Raw genomic sequence first — 26,379 nt, 5'->3', positions numbered from 1 at the left:
CGTCGCTGGTCCGGCTCTTGGCATGACGACCCGCGCTCGGGCTGGTGTGCATCGGCCGAGCACGCGCTACTCTTCCGACGAGTATGTGTGCGCTACCTCGACATCGTCACCATCACCCATCCCCACCTCCGCTCGCGCTGTCCTTCGGGATCCCCACTGGCTCGCAGTGATGCAAGAGGAGTTCAATGCCTTACAGCGCAACCGCAAGTGGCATCTTGTTCCGCGACCCCCTCGTGCCAATGTCATCACTCGCAAGTGGGTGTTCCGCCACAAGACCCGCCCGAATGGTTCTCTTGAGCGCTACAAGTCTCAGTGGGTGGTTCGTAGTTTTCAGCAACGTGCGAGCGTGGACTTCACCGACACCTTCCCTCCGGTTGTGAAACCGGGCACGATCCGCACCGTGCTTCAGTTGGCGGTCTGGCGAGCCTGGCCTGTGCATCAGTTGGATGTCTCCAACGCCTTCTTGCCTGGTCATCTTGCCAAGGAGGTGTTCTGTGAGCAGCCCACTAGCTTCATCGACGCCGAGCATCCTGACTTCGTGTGCTTGCTCTCCCGTTCTCTTTACGGGTTGAAGTAGGCGCCACGGGCTTGGTACCAGCGTATCCCCGCCTTCCTGCAGTCTCCGGGCTTTTGGTCCACTCGCTCCGATGCCTCACTCTTTGTGTATCATCAGGGAGCTGACACTGTATATCTGATGCTCTACGTCGACGACATCATCTTCACGGCGTCCGCCCCGAGCTCCTTTAGTGGATCACGGCTCGTCTTCGTGATGAGTTCGCCCTCAAGGACTTGGGGCCTCTGCACTACTTCCTCGGCATCGAGGTGGTACGTCGGGCCGACGGCTTCTTTCTGCATCAGCAGAAGTACCCCCACGAGCTTTTGGAGCGCGCTGGTATGCTTAACTGCAAGCCAGCACCCACTCCCGTCGACATGAAGGCGAAGGTCTCTGCCCTGGAGGGGTCTACCGCGTCCGATGCAGCGTTTTATCGCTCCATTGTTGGTGCCTTACAGTACCTGACGCTTACCCGCCCGGACCTGCAGTACGCTGTTCAGCAGGTGTGCCTCCACATGCACTCCCCGCGTGACTCCCATTGGACCTTTGTGAAGCGTATTCTCCGTTACATACGCGGCACTATGTCCTTGGGACTCACCCTGATGGCCTCCGCCTCCACCGACCTCGTCGCCTACTTGGACGCCGACTGGGCAGGCTGCCCCGACACCTGGCGATCTACGTCCGGCTAATGCGTCTACCTTGGGCCCTCGTTGATCTCTTGGTCATCCATGCGACAGCCCACGGTCTACCGCTCCAGCGCCGAGGCAGAGAGTATCGGGTCGTGGCTAACGCCGTGGTCGAATGCTCTTGGATCCGCCAACTACTCCAGGAGTTGCTTTGTGATGTTCACAAGGCCACACTTGTCTACTGCGACAACGTCAGCGTGTCTACCTCTCCGCCAACCCGGCGCACCATCGTCGTACGAAGCATATTTAGCTCGATATTCACTTCGTTCGTGAGCAGGTTGCACTTGGCCGTGTTCGGGTTCTCCACGTTTCGACGGCGCAACAGTTTGCTGACGTGATGACTAAGGGATTGCCTCCCGTCTTCGAGGAGTTTCTGTTCAATCTCTGTGTCTCCGGCGACGCTTCGACTATGGGGGGTGTTGAATATATTTGTTGCATGTATATGTGTATATCTTGGTCCACCTCCTAGTCTTGTATAGTTGGGTTGAGACCCACTTGTACTCTTTATATAAGTGCACCCGCACCCGATCAATACATCGAGTATTGCATTGCCAAACCGTTCTCCAACACCTCCAAAAGCAATTTTCGTTAATATACCCACTATGCAAATTCTCCAATTTGAAGAGAGCTGGGTCTTCTCGGCATGCTGTTCTGCTTCCCCTGACACTTTTCCCTAGAAGCACAGAGCATACGCTTAAAATAAGGCTAGCTGCTTCACTGAGTCACTGCCTCACATTTTCTTTGTCCTCTCTCTCTCTCTCTCTCTCTCTCTCTCTCTCTCTCTTATCAGTAGCGAAAAGAGCTCATGGAAAGAAGCAGAGAGATTATGAGAAAGCCATTTTTCTTTAAGCTCGCCTTCGTGCTTTATTCATCCTCCCTGCCAGCAGCCAAGCACCCCGTTTGCATCTGCATATATATGGCACCGCTCCCCCTCTTCTCAGCATACCGACCTCAGGGGCTCTACTACACGCTCGATCAACGAAACACAACGCTAGTCTACCTCAAGAACTAGCAGACAGGACAAGAACAGTCGAGTGACCATGGCCGCAGCAGCCAACGATAGCACCGCCGACGAGAAGGCGCCGGGGACGATCGGCGTAGGCCGGTACGAGGAGATGGAGCAAGATGGCGCCTCGAGCACCGCGAAGTCGCGGCTCTCCGGCCTCCTGTGGCACGGCGGCTCCGCCTACGACGCCTGGTTCAGCTGTGCTTCCAACCAGGTGAGCTTCATTACGCAGCCATGCATTTTCTTGACATCTAACGCCATTGTATGAGCTGGTGCTTAATTACTTTGTGTTGTCGCCGGTGCGAATGGTTTGGTTCTCCTCAGGTGGCCCAGGTGCTGCTGACCTTGCCCTACTCCTTCTCGCAACTGGGGATGCTGAGCGGCATACTGTTCCAGCTCTTCTACGGCCTCATGGGGAGCTGGACCGCGTACCTCATCAGCATCCTGTACGTGGAGTACCGGACCAGGAAGGAGAGGGAGAAGGCCGACTTCAGGAACCATGTCATCCAGGTGAACTAGCGAGGGGAGAGACCACCACACCACGTTCATTTCAGTTCTTGCTTCGCCGTCCGTCCGTCCGTCCGTGTTCCATCTTCCGTGTGGTGTGGTGTGGTGGATCTGGACTGAAATCGCCGCTGATGCGCAGTGGTTCGAGGTGCTGGACGGGCTGCTGGGGAGGCACTGGAGGAACGTCGGCCTCGCCTTCAACTGCACCTTCCTCCTCTTCGGCTCCGTCATCCAGCTCATCGCCTGCGCCAGGTACGTGCGTGCCCATGAGCGTTCATCATTATCAGTACTCATCCGTGTTTGCTTAAAGACGAACACATGGAAAAAAGAGAGACATAAAAGTCGATCGTCTCCAAGCTCGTTTTGTTTCTTGGTGTGGAGAGTGGCTAAAGAGGGTGTGCCGTGTTCGTTGCAGCAACATCTACTACATCAACGACCGGCTGGACAAGAGGACGTGGACCTACATCTTCGGCGCGTGCTGCGCCACCACGGTGTTCATCCCGTCGTTCCACAACTACCGCATCTGGTCCTTCCTGGGCCTCGTCATGACCACCTACACGGCGTGGTACCTCGCCGTTGCATCCCTTCTCCATGGCCAGGTACGTACCTACCTACGTGTGGCCAGCCGTGTGGTGTGGATACAATACAATCATACGAAAGTGACAACTCAATACAGTGTCTTACATGCATGTATTGGGCGTACACTGCAACGTGTTTTGTGTACTGAAAGAATGACACTTGTGCTGTCCATTTCGTGGGTGCATAATATGTACGTATACGGTACTGTACTCAGGTTGATGGTGTGAAGCACTCGGGCCCGACCAAGATGGTGCTCTACTTCACCGGGGCCACCAACATTCTCTACACCTTCGGCGGCCATGCAGTTACTGTGTAAGTTTTCTTTTTTTTGAACTGAAGTTACTGTGTAAGTAGCTAACAAAAACCCCGCCCTTTCGTCAATTTCAATTTACTAGTAAAGTAGTAGTATTACATTAGATAGTGGAGTACATGTCAAAAGGGAAAAATGAATACACAAAATGGGCACGCATCGTCACATGCCATGTCAAGTTTTGGACACTGGACTGCTGGCCTGTGTGTGCACCAGGACATGGCCAGGCCAGCTCCGCCAATATTTCGTGCATTACCGGGAGAGCGCAGCGTCAGCGAGCCCACTCTCTGCCCGTGTACATTCTGCAACGGTAGTGCCGACGTCCCAGACATGGCCGTTGCTGAATAGACACCGTAGTTTAAGTTTACCAGCCAGCTAGGCTGGACATTTCAGTGTCACCACAAGCGTACACGCCTAGTCCATTTCTTGCGTGCTGGGTATGAGCAAGACAGCATTGGCCCACGGCAGTTCTGGGAAGGCACCCTGAAGCTCGATCGTGTAGGTACAAGCAACTAGTGAGCGAGCTGACGACGCTACACACATGCACTGTGCAGTCTTCGCAGCAAACTCGTACAGTTTCCTTCGCAGCTAATGGCTGTGACCTGTAGTAGCCTTTGTTGATCATTCTCGCCCGCATACGCACTGGCAGGCCGGGCATCTCTGTGTCTGCGGCCTTGGACTCCGGCCGTCTCATCACAGTCATTGTCTGTACAGTCAAAGGGAAAGGAGGCACTCCACCCCAGCAGCAGGGCTCCGGCTCCTTTACCCGTGCCGGATACGATAACCCTGTCACAGACGCAAACAGCACGAAAGTTCGATGCGCCCAAAAATGGCGCACTTGTCCATGTAACTCTGTAGCCTGCACCACACCAGCTTGCAAAGTTGCAGTCATCCACGCCTCAGCTCGGTCAGAGCAGAGTCCGGTCCTCTCGCTCGCTGCATGCAGGGTTGCAGTGAAAGCATCGGCCGTCTGTCTAATGTTATGTTTTTTTTTTGCGGGTGTCTAATGTTATGTTAACTCAGCTGTGTATGCAAGCGTTTAACTATCGATTAATATATGGTGTGGTGCAGGGAGGTGATGCACGCGATGTGGCGGCCGCAGAAGTTCAAGGCGATCTACCTGATGGCGACGGCGTACGTGCTGACGCTGACGCTGCCGTCGGCGGCGAGCGTGTACTGGGCGTTCGGGGACGAGCTGCTCACGCACTCCAACGCGCTCTCGCTGCTGCCGCGCACGCCCTTCCGGGACGCCGCCGTGGTGCTCATGCTCGTCCACCAGTTCATCACCTTCGGCTTCGCCTGCACCCCGCTCTACTTCGTGTGGGAGAAGCTCATCGGCCTCCACGACTGCCGCAGCCTCTGCAAGCGCGCCGCCGCGCGCCTCCCCGTCGTCGTGCCCATCTGGTTCCTCGCCATCGTCTTCCCCTTCTTCGGGCCCATCAACTCCGCCGTCGGCTCCCTCCTCGTCAGCTTCACCGTCTACATCATCCCGGCGCTCGCGCACATGATCACCTACCGCTCCGCACACGCCCGCGAGGTAACTATTACTACCGTCTTTTTTTCCATTCAGTTCTCCCATTTTACTGTCTTTTCAAGTGCTAGTAGTACGCACTAACCGAAAGTAGCTACTTTGCTTTCACTTTTAGCTTGGGAGTTTAGCATGCAGTAGGTAGGGTTTGTGGCGTTTGCATTGCACGCCTACGTTCTTTGGGTATCTCGCAGCAGTTTGCTTGCTTTATTACAGCGGCATCGATGTCGTGCCACGCCCAGCTAGGTCCTCGTTAGATGTCACCTAGTAGCACAGCAGCACGACTTTTCCGGAGACCGGCTAGTTTGAGTGTTAGCATAAAGAGTCAATTACACCGGTGGTGCTTGAACTTGGCGCAAACGGTCACTTTGGTGCTAGAACTTGCGGCATACATCGAACTGGTGTAACAAGTTGGCTCGGACGTGTAAATACGGTGCAAACCTTGGCTGTGTACGCCTGAGCCGCTGATTAGGCGCGCCAACATGGCATGGGTCCTGCCGTCAGTGACCCGAAGGCAGACAGGAGGGCGTGTGGCCAGTTTTTTTGCATAAACCCCCTTGAATTATTATTTTCCCACAAAAAGGCCCTGTCAACGTTGGAAGATAGCATTTCATTTTTTTCGACTTTATAGCCAGTGGGCCCCCTGTGTACATACTGAGAATTATTAACAAGAAAAAACGGAGGCCTCCACGTCTCGAACGTGCGACCCTTGCCCATGTCACAGTCTGTCTGCTACACCATTCAGTCTTCACAACTTCAGATAAATTTTTGTATTCATCAATTTGAATATTAAATATAAGCAGCACATGTATATTTTTCTATTAAATAAACATTTTAAATGTCCATATTTAATAAACAATTTTATATAATGGATGTGTGTATGTTTAAATATTTTTATCTACTAATCATTGTTTGTATGTCTAACATTTATAAAAAATAAATATTTGAACATTATTTTAATTACTTACATTTCACAAATATTTCAAAAAGAATTAGCGCGTGCAAATGGGCTGCATATCTTCCTTATACTACATTAACCGTTGTTATCCTTGTTAGACATCCGAATGTAATTGATGTTGTGGCTATGAGCACGAGCGCCCTAACAGTAGGTTGTCGTGTTGAATTCTAAAAAAAAAGTCACATGTTGGAGTGTAGAGAGTCTAACATATTCCCTTTTAATTCCCGCCAAAAAAAACATTTTTTCTTTTAATTTTCACGTCGGGACTCACCTGTCATACAACAAACAAAATAAAATACCATCTACCACGTGGACATGGTCTTTTTTGTGAGAGAAAAAATCGAGGTTTTTCTGCAAAAAGAAAAAAACAGGCCACGCACTTCTAGTCTTTGACAAAGGGCCCCACGCCACGCTAGCGGCCAAGTCAGCGTTGATTTCGTATCCAAGTGCGGTTAGCACTGTATTTGCACCCCCGAGCCAAGTTATTGCACCAGTTCAATGTATGTCACAAGTTCTAGCACCAAAGTGACCGTTTACGTCAAGTTCAAGCACCACCGGTGTAATTGACTCTAGCATAAAGCTATGGCAATGATTAAGCATGAAACATACTCCGGAGGTTAGCCCCAGAAGTAATTAGTGTCTGTACTGAACGTGAGACAAAACTGCATGAGTTGTCAGTGTCAAAGTGTTAGGGCATGGCCAACGGTTAGCCCCAGAGGTGATGCTCCGCAGGCCAACTAGGCTCGGATGCCACCGTGGATCAAAAGCTAATGCCCCAAGTGTGTCAGTGTAGCCTGCAGAGGAGCCGGGCGCTTCGACGAAAAAGTGAGGAGAGAGAGAGAAAGAGTGGTCCGCGTTCAGCTAGAGCGTGAATGCCATGGTCGACAGCCGCACTACCTCCAGCTCGGCCACCGCACGGCCTTGAGCTTGTGCACCTGCCATGGCTTCGATCTAATCGAAGGCGAGGTACATCCCACCGGATTCTTGAGAAAAACGGCATGGCGGCGCTGGATCCAGGAGGGAAGAAGTCGTCATCCCCCTCCGCCGTGGCCTAGAACTGCTCTGGGAGAAATCCATTGGGCTATGGATCTGGGAAGGAACGAGAGAGTCAGCAGCGTGGTGGCCTGAAAACTTGCCCAGGAGCACATCTCGGAGGAGGTGGATGGAACAAGATAGGAACGGAGGAAGAAAAGGAAGTTCTGGGCGTACAGGATGGGAAATTTTTTTGGAAGAGAAAATGAGTGGGTCCCATCGAGACGGTGGTTTCAGATTTAAGCGCTGGGCGACTTGATTTTGGACGGGATCCTCGTCCCTTTGATTCCTACGTGGATAGCATGCATGGGGCAGCAGCAGGTGCTGCCCCCATTGTACATGCCCTTAATTGTCTGAAAATGGACACCATTAGTTTGTACAGTACTGTCAGAAAGAAGAACAGAGTGATGAGATTTGTTCGACATGCGTGTCAGTGGTGCTATAAATGTGGTAAGAACTATGTTTTGCTCTGGCCTAATGAATTCTTGACATGCAGAGCGCCGTGGAACAGCCGCCGCGGTTCGTAGGGCGATGGACGGGCACGTACGTGATCAACGCGTTCGTGGTGGTGTGGGTGCTGGTGGTCGGCTTCGGCTTCGGCGGCTGGGCCAGCATCACCAACTTCGTCCGCCAGATCGACACCTTCGGCCTCTTCACCAAGTGCTACCAGTGCCCCACGCCGCCCATCCCGGACGCCTCCTGGCCGTTCCCCGGCGGCCTCCACAACCTGACGCTGCTCCCGCCGGCGCCGGCTCCTTCGCCGGCGCACTTCTTCCGCCACCACCGGCACCACAGCCGCGGGCTCTGAAGCTTAAGAAGCCTCCGAGGTTGCTGTTCTGGTTAGCTCTAGTTATTAATTAGCGCTGCTACTGATCAGTCTAGTAGTAAGAAAAACTACCAGTGAGTAGGGAGCGAGCTTGCTGTTTCTTTTCTTCTTTTCTTCTCCTGGATTCAGAGAGACGGTGATGACTGATGTTTGTCTCTTGTTCTGTGCTCTGTGCTATGGCCTGGCGTGAAGCATCTAGCTGTTGCTTTCTGAAAGCTGAATAAAATTGTTGCTTATTGATGATTTGGTGCGGCATACAAGAGTATATAAGAGGGTACAAACCGACTTGGGGTAGGGGTACAAAACTGACTTGGACTAGAAGTCGTATACCATAATGACTACTCTAACATCCCCCCGCAGTATCAACGGCAGGCTCGACGACGTTGAGACTGAAACAGATATCTTGAAACGGCTTAGTAGGTAGTGCCTTGGTGAAAATGTCAGCAAACTGAGCCGTAGAGGGAACATGAAGCACCCGAAGCTGACCAAGAACAACCTTTTCACGAACAAAATGAATATCAATCTCAATATGCTTTGTGCGTCGGTGTTGAACTAGATTGCTGGTCATGTAGACTCCTGATATGTTGTCACAGTAGACAATAGTGGCCTGCTCAATAGGCATGTGTAGCTCGGAGAGTAACTGCCGAATCCAGATTGTATCTGCAACGGCATGTGCCACATCGCGATACTCAGCCTCGGCCGACGAACGTGAGACTGTAACCTGTCTTTTCGAAGACCAAGAAATCAAATTGTTACCAAGAAAAACACAAAAACCGGAAGTGGACCTTCGAGTGTCAGGACAACCAGCCCAGTCTGCATCAGAGTATGCGGTAAGCTGAGTTTGGAGAAGAATTATTGAGGTGGAGACCATGATTGAGAGTTCCTTTTAAATACCGAAGAATGCGTTTAACATGATTATAGTGAGGAACCCGGGGATCATGCATATAGAGACATGCTTGTTGAACAGCAAAAGAGATTTCAGGACGAGTATGGTGAGATATTGGAGAGCACCTGTTAGGCTACGATACAGAGTAGGATCGGAAAAGGGTTCACCGGTAGCCGAAAGTTTAAAACTAGTATCGACAGGAGTGCGAGATGATTGACAGTCAAGCATACAACACGATTAAGAAGATCAAGAATATACTGGCGTTGGAAAAGAAAAAGGTTGGAGGAATCTCGAACAACAGCAATGCCTAAGAAATGATGAAGGAGTCCTAGGTCAGTCATAGAAAATTCAGATCTAAGAGAGAGACAATATGATCTGAGAACTTTTGAGAGGAGGCGGTAAGAATGATATCATCTACATAGAGAAGTAAATAGGCAGTGTCAGAAGTTTGATGATACACAAAAAGAAAGGTGTCGGAGAGAGATGGAGTGAAGCCTATTGTTTGAATGAAGGAGGAGAAGCGTTGAAACCAAGCTCGTGGGGCCTGTTTAAGACCGTAGAGAGATTTCTGAAGAAGACATACATGAGTTGGAAAGGATGGATTTTCAAAACCCAGAGGTTGCTGGCAGTAGACAGTTTCTTGAAGGGAACCATGGAGGAAAGCATTTTTAACATCAAGTTGGTGAATGGGCCATGAAGAGGAGACAACAACACTAAGAACGGTGTGAATGGTGCTAGGTTTAACAACAGGAGAGAAGGTTTCTTCGTAATCAATTTCTTGTTGCTGAGAAAAGCCACGACAAACCCACCTGGCTTTATATCGTGAGAGGCTCCCATCGGAGTGGAACTTTTGGCGAAAAATCCATTTGCCAGAAACAATATTTGTATTGGGAGGACGAGGAACAAGTTGCCAGGTGTTGTTTTGAAGTAAAGCATTATATTCTTCTTGCATGGCAGCGGCCCAATTGGGATCAAGTAGAGCAGTTTTGTAATTCTTTGGAAGAGAAGTGAGAGATACGGAGGTATGAAGGTTTAGGCGGTCTTGGGGTTGATGAAATCCTGATTTGGCCCTAGTACGCATGCGATGATCATTAATCGGGGCTGCTGTAGGAATAGCACGAGGGGGTAAGGTGGGTACTGGTGAGTCCGGCGCAACGGAAGAGTCGGACGAAGGAGTAGGGCTGGGTGGTGGAGTGGGAACAGGGCTGGGTGGTGGAGTGGGAGTAGGGGCCGGGGGTGTTGGGGAGGGAGCAAGGGTCGGGGGTGTTGGGGACGTCTCGGGTGGGTGAGTGTATGGTTGGGATTGGCTATGGTGGGTGTTATTGGTGGTGGTGATAAGTTGTGTTCGGCAGGTAGGGGAGTATATAGTTGGAAAGGACGGGGAGAGGGGGTGTTTGCGGAGCTAGGGGTGTTGGATGGTGTAGTAGTGCGTTGTGAGAAAGGAAAAATGTGCTCAGCAAACGTGACATAACGAGAGACATGAACGTGTCCGGTGTGAAGGTCGAGACAGCGATAGCCTTTGTGCTCGTCAGAGAAGCCGAGAAAAAGCACATGGGATAGAGCGTGGTGACAATTTATTTGCAGAAGTGGCGTAGGCATTGGGAAAACAGAGACAGCCGAAAACACGAACTGCGGAGTAGTCGGGGTGGGAAAGAAAGAGGGAATAATAGGGAGTAGTGTTGGGTTTAGTTTTAGAAGGTCGAATATTTAGAAGGAAGGTGGCCATGTGTAGGGCTTCAGCCCAAAATTTGGGAGGCATAGATGATTGAATGAGGAGAGTGCGAACTATATCATTGAGGGTGCGAAGAGAGCGTTCTGCTTTACCATTTTGAGGGGAGGTGTAGGGACATGAGAACCTAAGCAGGATGCCATGTTGTAAGAAGAAAGTACGATTTTTAATGTTATCAAACTCGCGACCATTGTCACATTGGATAAAGCGAATTGGGAGGAAGAAGTGAACAGACACATAGCGTTGAAAATTAAGGAAAAGAGAATGGACCTCAGATTTGTTGCGTAGAGGAGAAGTCCAGACAAAGTGGGTGAAATCATCTAGGATAACAAGGTAGTATTTAAAACCCGAAACACTTGCAATGGGAGAGGTCCATAAATCACAATGTATTAATTCAAAGGGATAAGTGCTACAAGAACTAGAGGAACTAAAGGGAAGACGCACATGTTTCCCTAATTGACAAGACTCGCAAAACACAGAATTATGAGAGTCCCTATTACATGGTATGGTAAATTCACTAAGCATAGAAGCTAAGACGGCGGGGTTGGGATGGCCCAAGCGACGATGCCAGAGATCGACGGAGGCCAGCATGGATGTTGGAGGGGTGGCGGCAGGAACTCCATTAAGAGAATAAAGATCACCGGAGCTATTGAAGCGAGCGATCTCGGCCTTAGTCAGGTAATCCTTCACAGATAAACCAAAAGGGTCAAATTCAGCCAAAACTAGATTGTCGCAAGTAAATTGGCGAACAGAGATAAGATTTTTAATGAGGGCGGGTGCAACTAGAACATCGCGAAGTAAAAGAGGTTTGGTGGAAGAGGGAAGTTGAGCCTGACCAACACAATATATAGGAATAGATGATCCATCTCCAAGGATAATGGAAGGGAAAGGAGATTTAGTGCAAGAAGATAACCAATTACTAGATGCAGACATATGACTAGAGGCCCCTGAATCAGCAAAGTTATTCATGGCCTGGAGAAAGGCAGCTTGATCCCAGCTCGGCGTCGCAGGTGAGGGTGGCGTCGGAAGCAGTGCCGGCGGATACAATGGTGAAGGCAGTAGGGTCGGCTGGGGAGTGTAGTAGGCATTGGCCGGCTGTGGTGGGGGTGGCGTCGGGAGCAGGGCCGGCTGAGGTGTGTAGTAGGCACCGCCGTCGGTGCTGTAATGACCATAAGGAGCATACGTCGGGGCGGCGTGATAGGCATTGGCCGGCTGTCGGGGGTTGAGAACCCCGGGAGCACCAGTAGGCGGCCGAAGGCCGGGTTGCCAGGCACCTGAGTATGCCGGCGGAGCACCGAGGGTGGACGGAGCGGACCAGGGCATGGGCCATGCTTGAACAAGCCCCGTCCAAGGATCATGAGGAGGCCGCCATGCAACCGCAGATGGAGCACTGGTGGGTGGTGCAGGACTCGGTGCTGGTGATGTCGACGGCGGCCTGTAGATAGGGTTTTTGCCGCGGTATTCGGACTAGGACGCCAGCCTGGGGGTGGTTGAACAGATGACGATGCGGACGGCCCGGCGGCAGGAGCCGGCCTGGAAGGCGGCGCTGGTGTAGACGACAGAGGAGGACGAGCCGCAGCATGAAAGACCTTGGGGCGAGAGTCCTTGCGAGCTTGTGTTTCCGTCGCGAGTTGTAGCAAGGAACGAACTTCAGCGAAGGTAGGAGGGGGCCGTATCATCGGTATGAACGAGGCTTGCTTGTCAAAGTCTTCGCTGAGGCCGACGACGATATTGATTAGCTGTGAGTCGGTAACTGTATCGCCGAGTTCGCGGAGCTCATCACCAATGGTCTTAACGCGCTGGCAGAACAGGTTCACCGGGGCGTCTCCTTGCACCATATTGCGAAGCTCGGTGTGGAGAGCGTTTTTCCGAGCGTCGGTGTTGCTTTGGAAGAGCTGACGGAGGGAGTGCCAGATGTTGGCAGCGGTGGCGCCGTCGTGATCGAGCATGTTGAAGATCTCGGTGGTGATGCGGGTGTAGAACCACTGGACGATCGCGAGATCGTCTTTCAACCATTGCGGATCGTCGGGGCGGGGAAGATAGTTGGCGGCGACATGCGAGCGCAGGTTGCAGCGGCCGAGGTGGAGATCGAAGAGATGTCTCCAATGATAGTAGTTGTGGGCGGCGAGATCAAGAACTATGGGGATGTAGGGGCTGACGTCGGAGATTGTGTCAGCAAGAGATATTGCTGCGGCGAGGATGGGTGCAGGGTAGTTTTGTGGAGCTATGGTGAGGGCCGAGAGAGAAGCGGCCGCGGCGTTGGTAGCCTTGGTGATGAGTGCGGCCCGACGCTCGAAGTAGCCGACGGCGTCGGCGGCGGTGGCGTTGGTGGAGTCATACCTAAACGCTGGGACCGGTATCTGATACCATGAAAGCTGAATAAAACTGTTGCTTATTGATGATTTGGTGTGGCATACAAGAGTATATATGAGGGTACAAACCGACTTAGGATAGGGATACAAAACTGACTTGGACTAGAAGTCGTATACCATAATGACTACTCTAACACTTTCTCTTATTCTCATGCATATGCTTTGTTTGCTTGGAGCTCCTCTCTTTTGGGGTACCATTCAGTGCTGTATCATTGGCAGTACTGTATGGTGCTAATTTATGCGCTGAGGAATCAGGAATCACGACTTCAGGAGCTCTTTGCCTTATGTCTTGGCTGTCGTGAACTTTACTCGCCCCCAATGAGAAATGGAGAAGTACTAGCTGGCGGCCGAATTCGCTGTTTTGACCCTTTTTGTAAACTTTAACATGATTTGACCTTGGTTCGAAAAAATTTCATGATCTGACCCTTTTTCTATCGTCATCGTCTTTAGCGGTAGGTTAACACAGCCTACCACCGAAGGCTACGGCGGTAAGACTTGACGGTGCCGTAACTGATGTTCAAAACACCCTACTGCCATGGTCTTTGGCAGTAGGGTGTAGAAGGTATAAAGAGCATGTGGCGCGTATCAAAACTGAATCCGTTTGCTGGCGAGTTGGCTAGGGCGAGTATGCATTCTTTGGTTCGTCTCGGGTTCGAGCCTTCATGTGGCTATTTTTTTGTTAATTTTTATTTTGCCTCGCAAAAAATAAACAAGTTGTCCAATTAACGTTAGGATATGGATTGTTGATAAAAACGATTTTTTACTTATTTATGACTGTTTTATATAATTTACGCAAAGATGTAAACGAGTATTGATGTGCAAATATCTAGGCTGAAGCTCAGTCTAGGAAGTGTATTTACCGGCATCTTTTGCATTTTCTTTGCTACAACAATTCATATGGTTTGGTTTGTTAAATCTTTAACCTATCACTCCAATGATTGGACTAATCTGTGACTGAAGGTCCAGTAATTAGCTATTAACTTGTGTTATTGCACTTTTTTTTGTTAATTTTTATTTTGCCTCGCAAAAAAATAAACAAGTTGTCCAATTAACGTTAGGATATGGATTGTTGATAAAAACAAATTTTTACTTATTTATGACTGTTTTATATAATTTACGCAAAGATGTAAACGAATATTGATCTGCAAATATCTAGGCTGAAGCTCAGTCTAGGAAGTGTATTTACCGGCATCTTTTGCATTTTTCTTTGCTACAACAATTCATATGGTTTGGTTTGTTAAATCTCTAACCTATCTCTCCAATGATTGGACTAATCTGTGACTGAAGGTCCGGTAATTAGCTATTAACTTGTGTTATTGCAGGCTAATCTTGAAATGACTTGTTCGTATGTATCTAAGTCTTCAAATAACTTTGTTGAAAGACTTGAGCTTAATATACAGACAAACTTAGAGCTTGTTATAAAAAAGACTTGAGCTTAAGCACGTTACCTGTGATTCCTAGTTTGATGATGGGTTGTCAATACAGTTGAAATTTACAGAAATAGACTCTGTTCATCGTGGGACGGCCAATACTGTCTTTCTATTTTGAGATATGATGGCCCAAGGTGGGTACTTGTTGCATAATGGCTCCATAATCTGGGTAAATAACCATGCTGGTGCTGCATAGTAAGCTCAGAAGTCTAAGCCGACTTGCTTCATATATGAACATGGCGAGCACTACAAATAATTGAGAAACTCTTGTCCATCAGATATTTCAAAACAAAGTCAAGCCTGTCAACAAACTTATACTAGACATCGGGGAAGCTTACAGAATACATTCAGTTCAAGAAAAACTTACACAAGTATACTATCTTCCTTTCTATACAAGCTATGCTCATCATATACAGTAGCACTCTGATAATCTTTTTTTTTTGCATGGAACTCTGATAACCTTTCTTTACATGTAGTTCCTATGCACACAGCTAATAGAAACCAGCAACCCCCCCCCCCCCCCCCCCCCCTTTTTTTTTTCTTTAACGAGTAACAGTTTTTTCCTGAGTGGCATAACTATGAATTCTAGTATAGTCTTAGCAAGTTTTAATGTGCATCCCAAAAATAATATTCAACAAACCATGCTGGTTTTGAGCACATTTATTTCCTCCCTCCTGGCCGTAGACAGCACTGGAAATGCATAAGTTTTTGTGTGTGTATGCGTTTACCGTACATCTCCTACAATTTTCCAGCACCGATGAGCTCAAACCACAAGACAACGATACAGGAGACGTTTGACCCATCATGTTCGTTTACATCTTTGCGAAAAATTTATAAAACAGTTACAGATAAGTAAAAAAATCATTTTTACCAACAATCCATATCCTAACATTAATTGGACAACTTGTTGATTTTTTACTAGGGAAAATACAAATTAACAAAAAAAATGGCCGACAACGATACAGGAGACGTTTGACCCATCATGTTCGTTTACATCTTTGCGAAAATTTTATAGAACAGTTACAGATAAGGAAAAAAAAACTGTTTTTACCAACAATCCATATCCTAACATTAATTGGACAACTTGTTGATTTTTTACTAGGGAAAATACAAATTAACAAAAAAAAAATGGCCGACAACAATACAGGAGACGTTTGACCCATCATGTTCGTTTACATCTTTGCGAAAATTTTATAAAACAGTTACAGATAAGGGAAAAAATTGTTTTTACCAACAATCCATATCCTAACATTAATTGGACAACTTGTTTATTTTTTATTAGGGAAAATACAAATTAACAAAAAAAAAGGGTCTCATGAAGGCTCGAACCCAAGATCAACGCAAACATGCTTGCACGCCCTAACAAACTCGCCAGCAGATACATTCAGTAGTAACATGCGCCACACGTTATTTATATACTCTACACCCTACCGCCAAAGACTATGGCGATAGGCTGTTTTCAACATCAAACGATCGTTACTTCACTGTCAAGTCCTACCGCCGTAGACCTTGGTGGTAGGCTGTGTTAACCTACCGCCAAAGACGATGGCAGTAGGAAAAGGGTCAAATCATGAAAAAAAATTGAACCAAGGTCAAATCGCGATAAAGTTTACAAAAAGGGTCAAAACAGCGAATTCGGCCCTAGCTGGCTAACTGTGGTATGTAGAGGCTGAAAAGGAGTAAAGCTTCCATATTCTACATATTGAGTATCACTACGCGTTTGCTAAACATCAGGCACCTGCAATTTGTGCTCGCGCCGGTCAACCCACGACGAGGCCGAAGACCGGGTGACATGATGAGAGTAGCGTCGACACCGACGAGGCCAAGCCAGGACCTCGCAATAGACGGAGATGGTATTGCGAGCGGCAACGAGCTGCGACGTCTCAGGTGAAGGTGAGAAAGCGGATTGACCGGTGAGGGTTGGTGCAGGGTCGTTGGTAGAGTCTTCCTTTGCGGAGGGGGGAGCGGGAATCGGCGGGGATCACATGAGGTGAAGTGGAAGAAGAGAACTGATATTGGACGTGGAAAAAAAGAGCTTCCAACAAAATTGACCGGCAGCCAAAGAAAATTCAGGTACCTGATGAATATGCTCTTCCGCGTTATTGACATATCAACAGAATACTAGTAGCAGTCATTCCAATTAAACTAACATTGTTCGTCCAAAATGTGAACAAAAATGACAATACAAAAGCGTGAGTGGCAGTGTGACAGCAATGTTGTCTGACTGGCTTTTCTGTTTTTTGAGCAACTGTTGTCTGACTGGCTAGGCCACGGGCTGTGAGGGTACAGGCCATGATTTCAACACCAGAGAAGGATCCATGATGCGGCCCGCACTAGGAGAGAGGTTTTTCACAATGCTGAGCAGATCTAGCCTGTTATGCTCCGTTTGGAGGAAATCCCTATTTGATGCATCCTGCGTCAAAATATTGCCATATCGCAAGACTTGTCTGGATTGCGCCGGCCCGTTTAAGCATTTTAAGTGTTTCCCGTTTTGGGAACCTCTATTCCCAACCTGTTTTGTACGGTTTTGGGAAACTACTTCCTGAACCGGATTTTTCTCTTTCCTCTTTCTTTTTTCCTGTTTTATTTTCTTTCCTCTCCGTTTTTTCTTTTTCTCTTTATTTTCTTTACATTTTTTTCTTTATTTATTTTCTTTCTAACATTTTTTATTTCCGTTTCATTTTCATTTTTCTTTCTTAAAATTAATTTTATTTCTCAAAAAATATTCAGAAACTTAAAAAATATTCACATTTTGTTCATTTTCCCAAAAAATGTTCCTATTTTTGAAAGACAAATCACCAATTCAAAAAAATAAAAAAATTAAAATTTGTTCGCTACATTTCAGAAAATTTCAAAAATTCAAAATTTTCAACTTTTAATTTTTTTCACAAACCAAACAATATTTGGTTTCAAAAAAGTTCCTGTTTTCAATTTTTTTTATAAATCCAGAATTCATGTTTCAAAATTAGTTCACAAATTCAAAAAAATGTTGAATTATTAAATTTTATTCACAAATTTTAAAATGTTTGGGAATACAAAAAAATGTTCACGAAGTCAAAAAATGTTCCTGTTTTGATTTTGTTTTCCAAATTCAGAAAACATTCATGTTCCAAAATTTGTTAACAAATTAGAAAATGTTCGCATTTCAAAAATTTTGTTTACAAACTAAAACTTGTTCAGGAATTTCAAAAAATTCCCCATTTTCCAAATTTGTCCACAAATTCATTAAACAGTCATGTTTCAAAATTTGTTCCCAAATTCAAATAATATTTACATGTTTAAATTTTGTTCACAAATTTAGAAATGTTCGGGAATTTAAAAAAAAAACGTTGTTGTTTAACAAATTTAATTCAAAATTCAAAAAGGTCCAGGAATTTCAAAAATTGTTCTTGTTTTCCCAATTTGTTCGCAAATTGAAAGAAATCATTTTCAAAATTTGTTCATTGATTCAAAACATGTTCGCCTGTTTATTTTTTTTTAAATTAAAAAATGTTTGTGAATATTAAAAAAAATTGTTTTCAAATTTGGTTCACATATTCAAAAATCATCATGTTTTCAACATTTATTAGCAAATTAAAAATGCTCGAGTTTTGTCAAAATAGTTTTAATTTTGAAAACATTCACCTTTTATTTTTTATTGTTTTTAAGAAAAATTCATTTACAAAAATTAGTTCATAATTTTAAAAAATGTTGTCGTATCAATCTTTGTTCCTATTGTGTTGAAGTTTTTTTAGCTTCCCAAATAATGTTTGTGGTTCAAAAAGTCTTTGTTTTAAGAAATCACATTTGAATTTAACAAAAAAAGTTTAAATCTGCTGCGTATTATAGTTCATATATACTGGGCCGTGAATTTACATAGTAAGTACTGGGTTTGTGATCGATTCCTCGCCCACAAGTTTTATAGAATTTTGTGAACTGGTTTTTTTGTTGTTGTCGGTAGTTTATTTAAAATTCGTGTTGCCGATCATTCACAATAGATAGCCAATTGCAGTGGCTAGCGCATCGCAGGCATCTGCTGCAGGTCACTAACCAACCTATACTACGCATATAGGTTAAACAGGTAGGTAACAATAGCAGGTTACAAAATCAGGCTATGCATCAAAATAGGTACAAACGAACAATAGTAGCAAAATCTAATGCAAGCATGAGAGAGAACGAAAATAGGCGATATAGATTGATCAAGGGGGTTTTGCTTGCCTGGGAGCTATACACAGAGACTCGGACCCTCCACGGTGAAGTAGTCGATCACCAAATCAACAGCAGTCTCAGGGTCTACAGGAGAAGGAGGGGGAAGAAATAATAAATAACAGGCGTACAAATGCAACAGAAAGTATGACATGATAGTAGGCTATGCTAGGGGTGACCTAACACAGTGCTAGGTGTTCTGCATCTACTACTATTACTCCACACATCGATTGCTATCCAGCATGCATCTAGTGTATTAAGTTCATGGAAAAACAGAGTAATGCAATAAGAACGATGACACGATGTAGACAAGATAAACTCACGTATGAATAAACCCCATATTGTTACCCTTAATATCAACGATACATGCGTGTCATGTCTCTTTCTGTCACTGAGATTGAGCACCGCAAGATCGAACCCATCACAAAACACCTCTTCCCATGGCAAGAAAAATCAATCTAGTTGGCCAAACTAAACCAAAATTTCGGAGAAGAAATACGAGGCTATAACAATCATGCATAAAAGAGTTCAGCAAAGACTCAAATAATATTCATGGATAGAACTGGTCATAAACTCACAATTCATCGGATCCCAACAAACACACCGCAAAAAGTCACTACATCGAATAGATCTCCAAGAACATCGAGGAGAATATTGTATTGAAGATAAAAAAGAAAGAAGAAGCCATCTAGCTGCTACCTACGGACCTGTAGGTCTGTGGTAAACCACTCACGCGTCATCAGAGGGGCAAGGGTGATGATGAAGAACCCCTCCGTGATCGTTAACCCCTCCGGTAGAGTGCCGAAAAAGGCCTCTAGATTGGATCTCGTTGTTCTGGAACTTGTGGCGGAAGGAAAAGTGTTTCGTCCACTCCCCTAGGGTTTTGGGGATTTTAGAGTATTTATAGAAGTGGAGGTCGGTTGAGAAGCTTCCCGTGGGCTCCACTACCCACTAGGGCGCGCTTGCGCCCCTGGTGCGCCCTGGTGCCTAGTGGGCCCCATGGGCCTACTCCCTTGTGCTCCTTTGGCTCCCTGGGTGTCTTCTACCCAGAAAAAAATCTCCAAAAAGTTTCGTGGCATTTGGACTTCATTTATTAGTCCCAAAAAATGATATAATGTCATTTGGACTTTGTTTCGTGGCAATATTTTGCAAAGTAAAGAACAAGCAAAAAACAGCAACTGGCACTGTGCACTATGTCAATAGGTTAGTCCCAAAAAATGATATAAAATTGCTAGTAAATGAATATAAAACATCCAAGATTGATAATATAACAACATGAAACAATCAAAAATTATAGATATGTTGGAGACATATCAGCATCCCCAAGCTTAATTCCTGCTCGTCCTCGAGTAGGTAAACGATAAAAACAGAATTTTTTATGTGGAATGTGCCTAACATGTTCATCATATATTCTTTTCTTTTGTAGCATGGACATTTGGACTTTAGATGATTCAAAGCAATAGTCTGTAATTGACAGGAGGACATCAATACTCAAGCATATCAACAAGCAATCATGTCTTTCAAAATATCAACGCTAAAGAAAGCTATCGCTAGCCTATTATGCTCAATCACTGATCCATTCATGAAACACACTCGAATATTTGCTATGCCCAATGCACAAGTACGATAATACTACTCCCTAGTTGGTGCTTTATAAGAGAAGATGGAGACTCAATAAAAATAAAAATTGCATAAAAGTAATTAGATAGGCCTTTCGCAGAGGGAAGCAGAGATTTGTAGAGGTGCCATAGCTCAAAGCTTAAATTGATTGATAAAATTGTTTTGAGAGGCATGTTTTTCCCGTCAACGAAAACGGCCGAGAATTCCCAATACTTTCCATGCTAGATATATCTTAGGCGGTTCCTGTCGTGGATCTAAGACTGACAGTAGAATGGGGGGTAGGTATGAGGAGGCAAGATCCTAGCTATGGCGAAGTTGTACACACGAGTTTTACGAGTTCAGGCCCTTCGCGGAGGAAGTAATAGCCCTACGTCTCGGTGCCCGGAGGCGGTCGACTGGATTATGCGTGTGTGTGTGTTCCAGGGAGTGCGAACCCTTATGCCAGTGGAGGGGGGTGGCTTATATAGGATGCGCCAGGACCCCAGTCAGCCCACGTTACAAAATGTTCAATGTACATAAAGAGGGAGCGTTACAGGTAACGTCCATAAAGAGATATAAATGATCATTAAGTCTATGAGTAACGCCTGACCGTTGCTGTGCAGAGTGACTTTGTACCTTCTGTCTGTCGAGTGGTTTCTGTTACGGTCGAGTGACATAGAACCTTCCGAGTGGAATGCTTCTGGTCGAGTGGATGTTGTTATTCTTTGAATACTTCTGACTTTAAGGTGATGTCCTAGGGGAGGGTGTCTAGGTCAGGCCTATGACCCTACCCTAGGTACATAGCTTCATCATTAGCCCCCGAATGGTTCAGGGTTCGAGTGGAGAAGGAGTTGTGAATACTTCCGATTCAGTTTTTGCGCTTCGGGAGTGTCTTGCCTGGTCCAATGAATCAACACGATGACTCCAACTTCTTTTTCAGTCGCCTTGATCCATTCTTGGTTTTGTCGAGTGAACTTTTATCGCTAAGCCTCGAGTGTTGACATGGGAAAAATCTTCCGTCTGACAGGTTGCTCTGCTGCTCGCGGATCTTGCGGGATTTGAATTTTGGGAAGCGCGCGGGGCGGAGGAGGCCGCAGTAATCGGGTTGGATTAGGCAGGGCCGCCTCGATTTCCGCGCCGCCTTTTTCGCCATGTATCGCGCACGCGACTGTTGCGGGATTTGATAGGATCGTCTGGGCCCACGGGTCAGCCACTCGGGAACGACCTCATATAAGGCGTCGGACTGGGGTTTTTGCACAGTGCGTTCCCATTCTCCCTCTTTCTTCTCTGTTATCTCCACCGCATCCGCTTCTGCTCCCGGCGCCGCTGCCCTGTTCGAGCTCCGCCCGCTGCAATGGGGAAGGAGAAGACAGTGGCCTTGGAGCGCGCGAAGAAGGCGACGGCGAAGGCGAAGGGGAAGAAGTCCAGCCGGGGCGGATCTTCGTCGAGGTCCAGCCTGCCGCGCGGCTGGATCCAGGGCGATTGGATCCGGTCGACGATTCGTCAGGACGACATCGACGATCTGGCCGAGGGGGGACTAATCCCCCACGGATCCGCGCGACTCCCGGAGGGCGAGACCGAGCCGTAGCCGCAGGAGGGTGAGTGCGTTCTCCTCGCCACCCACGTCGACCGCGGATTTTCTCTACCTCCTCATCCTTTCTTCCGAGCTTTCTTGAACTTCTTTAGTGCACAACTCCACCACTTTTCCCCCAACACCATCGTGTACCTTGCTGCCTTCGTGTTTATGTGCGAGAATTTCTTGGGTTGTCGACCACACTGGGGCCTCTTCAAGCACATTTTCACGTGTCGCTCTCAGTCGGTCAAGAAGGCCAATCCGAGTGATGAAAAGACGCAAGTGATCCAGATGTGTGGGGGTCTTGGGATTCAGATGAGGGGTAAAAGCTCTTTCCCAGCCATGATCCTTCCCGAGTCAGTCCGAGGGTGGCAGTCGGCCTGGTTCTACTGCAAAGACCAGCCGACTCCAGGTCAGTCGACTGGACTTCCCCCCTTTTCCATGGCTCGACTAGAGAAGCCCTCCGCCTTGAAAGTGACCCCGGAGGAGAAAGCGGAGGTGAAGGTGCTGGTCGAGCGTGTGGTCCAGCTCGTCCGTGATGGCGTGACCGGCATGGATTTGTTGGAGGTCTTCCTATGACGCCGCATGCAGCCGCTTCAAGCTCGTGACCATCCGATGTGGATGTATTTGGGCATTGATGATTCCACTCGGATCCACCCAGAAGAGGTCGACGAGGATACGGTGGAGAAGTGGTTGAGGGGTATCACTGGCAACAAAGATAATCCCAGGGGGTCCAGGAGAGTCCCTCCACTCGACAACTCGTACGAAACAGACAAGGTCCAACTCTGAATTGTCGAGTGTTTTCTTGATTTATCATGTAACTGCTTGTTGTCAACCGACTGATTTTTGTTTCACTTGTTGTCTCTCAGGCCCTTACTGAGATGTACTCGATGCCCAACGGAGAGCATGAGCAGGATCCAGAGGGGGAGGCGAGTGGAGGCGAGAGCGGCGAGTGGCACTCTGACGGAGAGGAGGACGAGGAGAGCGACGACCCGAGTGATGAAGAAGAGGTCGACTCACCTCCCCATAGGGAAAGGCGATCCAAGCACACTCATGACCCGGCAAGCATCCGCGGCAAAGCGACCGCATAGACCGGGCAGTCATCAAAGCGCCCTCGGACGTCTTCTCCAGCGCCGACTGAGAAGGCACCGAAGCAATCGAAAGCTGCGCCGTCAAAACCGCCGAAAGCCTTTCCCAAGATCAAAGTGACCATTCCCACTGTTTCCGGGTAATAGTTGGACTTGAATTCTTTGTTTAGTACGAATTGGGTTTTCGGTCGACTCACTGTTATAGACATGACCGACTGAATCTTGAAATTTGTAGTGTTGCTACCTCCGAGACTTCCGCTTACAAGAATGAAGATGAAGAAATGGAAGATGCAGTCACCTCCAATCCGGGTACGATTCTCATAATCTTGTCCTCATTTACTCGGTCGTTCTATTGGTCGATTGAATTTCTGGCAATTGATTCTTTTTGCAGCTCCTCCCCATGTCATTGATCTTCCAGATGATGACGAGGATGTGCCACTGAGGTCCCAGGGGAGAAGAAACAGGAAGGCGTCAGCTTGAAAGACAGCTCAGTCTGCATCGGCGACCGAAACGGCGATCCAGGAAGGTGGCAATGCCAATCGGACTTCTATAACTTTCGCCATACCACTGACGAGTGCTCAGCCTTCAGCGTCGACTGCTCAGACTCCAGCCGATCCATCTTCGCTCTTTACTGCACATCACGTCCCAGAGGACAAAGTGGGCGCTGCCAAGGAAGCTATACGCAGGCGGGCATCATGATGGAGAAGATGAAGGTGGTCCGGGAAGCCAGCCAAGTGGCTTACGACGCCAGCTCAGCCCTTTAGAGCAACGTCCAGGTTGGTTGATCACCGACTGACTCTTTAGCTTGTTGCTCGTTCTGTTAGGATATGCTACCTGAAAACTTTCTTTGAAGAATCTTTTCATCTGTCTGCGTTTCGCATTCGTACACCCACTGGGTGTTTTGATTTGCCACTGAGCAAACTTGTATCTTGAGTCGACTAGGTTGTGTCGATTGGATCTTTGAACTAGTGGGGGCACCCTGAGTGCACCCACTGGGTGTAGTCCCCGAGACCATAGTTAACTGTGGGCAGTCGACTGTGGTCTGAGAAGCTAAATTTTCCACTCAGTCTGGACGGACCGTGTCAAGTGGAACCTGAACCAGTGGGGGCACGCTAAGTGCACCCACTGGGTGTAGTCCCCGAGACCGTGGTCGACTGCGGGCAGTCGACTACGGTCTGAGAACAACTTGCCTATTTTTTTTACACTCGGCCTGGACAGACCACGTCGAGTGGAAACTGGACCAGTGGGGGGCACGCTAAGTGCACCCACTGGGTGTAGTCCCCGAGACTACTGTTGGATGTTTGATTCGGCAGTAGTCTTAGAACTTGTTGAATTTATCAGACCATTGCTCTGAACTAACCAATCTTTCTATCTGTCGATTGTCTGTCTTTTGTTTACAGAAATCTTGTGAACTTGGAGCTCGTTATGCTGACCTGGAGAAGAAGCAGATTCAGCTCAACATCGATCTGGAGCTGGCCAAGACAAATTTGCAGAAGGCCAAGGATGAAGCCACTGGTAAGAGAAAACTTGCCGACTATTTTGTCTCTGAACCGGATGTTATTTGCTTTTTCTGAACCGAGCGTTATTTCTCTCAGAGAACCTGAACCAAGCTCTGGCGAAAAAGGACCAAGACCTTGCAGCCGCACAGAAAACAGCTGATGAGAAAACTGCACTCGCCGAACAGAAGCTAGCTTCAGTAGGCAAACTGGAAGAAGAAAACGCCAAGCTGAAAACTGCCATTGATGAAGCCAATAAGGAAGCGACTCGCCTGAAGAAGGACAAGAACAATCTGAACGAGAAGATGGAAGGCATTGCTCGCAAGAGGGATGATCTGGAGGACTATCTGGGAGGTCTTGCCAAGAAGTTGTTCGTCATGCTTGAAGGTATTTTCTTCGGCCCGACTGACTTGTTACTGTCGACTCGACATACAACCACTGACTCATCTTTGAATTGTGCGTGCAGAATTTTGCCAGAACTTCGAGGAAGAGACTGGGTGAGTTGAAACAAGCTTGGACCCCATCCACTCTCCAGTGAAGGACGAAGCTGCCATGAACGTACTCCGACTGGAATCTCGTGTTGCTAGTGTTGTCGACTATCTTGCTCGACTGAAAGTCGCAATGTCGCGGATCGACACAACACTCTGGTCAAGGGCGACGCTCCAGAATGACCTCGAGTCTTTGATGACTCGACTTAATGAGGTTCCCGGTCGAGTGCAAGAATGGAAGAAGTCTTCTGCTCGGTGCGGCGCTGATGTGGCTCTGTCCTTGGTTCGTGTCCACTGCAAGGAAGCACGAGAAGAGAAGCTGGCAGCGATCAAGGTAGCCAATACCAAGAGGCACGACTTCCAATCTTTCATGGAGACCTTTATTGCTGCTGCCACTCGGATTGCTGACGGAATCGACCTAGACGAGTTCGTCGAGCCTGCTAGCCCTCCTCCTGCGGAGTGAACAAACTTTTATGCCTCACCTTAAATTTGCCTCGGAATGCCGAGTGATTTTGTAACCGTTAAACTCCTTCGGGCTTGAAGCCTGAGTACTTTAATCCGTGGTCCGGAACCTTAGGATTTATCTGAACTTGGTTTATCTCTGAATACGCTTGTGTTCGCTTTTGAGTGGAACTCGTCCTTCACTCGGAATAATCTTTGTACTTGAGATGCAGCTCTAAGGAGAAGGTCCCAGTCGACCTGCACCTCGTCGTCCTTCCGGATCGGGATGGAGCGCACGTTATACTTGTGGCGCAGCTTCAAAGAGAAGGTTGCAGTCGACCTGCACCTCGTTGTCCTTGTGGATCAGGATGGAGCGCACGTTATACTTGTGGCACAGCTCCGAAGAGAAGATTGCAGTCGACCTGCACCTCGTCGTCCTTGCGGATCGGGATGGAGCGCACGTTATACTTGTGGCGCAGCTCCGAAGAGAAGGTTGCAGTCGACCTGCACCTCGTTGTCCTTGCAGGTCAGGATGGAGCGCACGTTATACTTGTGGCGCAGCTCCGAACAGTAGGTTGCAGTCGACCTGCACCTCGTCGTCCTTGTTTCAAACTTAGGCGAGTACTGGACTGCATCTAAGCCCCCGAGTGAGAGGATTGCTCACCACTCGGTAGGGTTTTTTGAACTTAGGCGAGTACTGGACTGTAGCTAAGCCTCCGAGTGAGAGGATCGCTCACCACTCGGTAGGATTTTTTCAACTTAGGCGAGTACTGGACTGCAGCTAAGCCCCCGAGTGAGAGGCTTGCTCACCACTCGGTAGGATTTTTTAAACTTAGGCGAGTACTGGACTGCAGCTAAGCCCCCGAGTGAGAGGATTGCTCACCACTCGGTAGGATTTTTTTTCAACTTAGGCGAGTACTGGACTGCAGCCAAGCCCCCGAGTGAGAGGCTTGCTCACCACTCAGTAGGATTTTTCAAACTTAGGTGAGTACTGGACTGCAGCTAAGCCCTCGAGTGTGAGGGTTGCTCACCACTCGGTAAGATTTTTCAAGCTTAGGCGAGTACTGGACTGCAGCTAAGCCGCCAAGTGTGAGGGTTGCTCACCAC

The 26,379-nt window shown here is 47.7% G+C and overlaps 1 protein-coding gene across 1 annotated transcript; it reads left to right on the top strand.

Annotated features, from left to right (window-relative positions):
* Nucleotides 1-2,098: 2,098 nt before the first annotated feature.
* Nucleotides 2,099-8,225, top strand: LOC109757163 (auxin transporter-like protein 2). Its single transcript, XM_020315997.4, has 7 exons — nt 2,099-2,459; nt 2,570-2,755; nt 2,892-3,004; nt 3,168-3,351; nt 3,546-3,643; nt 4,713-5,178; nt 7,656-8,225. The coding sequence occupies exons 1-7, from the start codon at nt 2,280-2,282 to the stop codon at nt 7,965-7,967; spliced, it is 1,539 nt and encodes a 512-aa protein (XP_020171586.1). The 5' UTR covers nt 2,099-2,279; the 3' UTR covers nt 7,968-8,225.
* The last annotated feature ends 18,154 nt before the right edge of the window (nt 8,226-26,379 follow it).

Source organism: Aegilops tauschii, chromosome 4, assembly GCF_002575655.3.
Source record: "Aegilops tauschii subsp. strangulata cultivar AL8/78 chromosome 4, Aet v6.0, whole genome shotgun sequence".
In the NCBI taxonomy this organism is placed as follows: domain Eukaryota; kingdom Viridiplantae; phylum Streptophyta; class Magnoliopsida; order Poales; family Poaceae; genus Aegilops; species Aegilops tauschii.
This window is presented reverse-complemented; position numbering and strand designations above follow the sequence as displayed.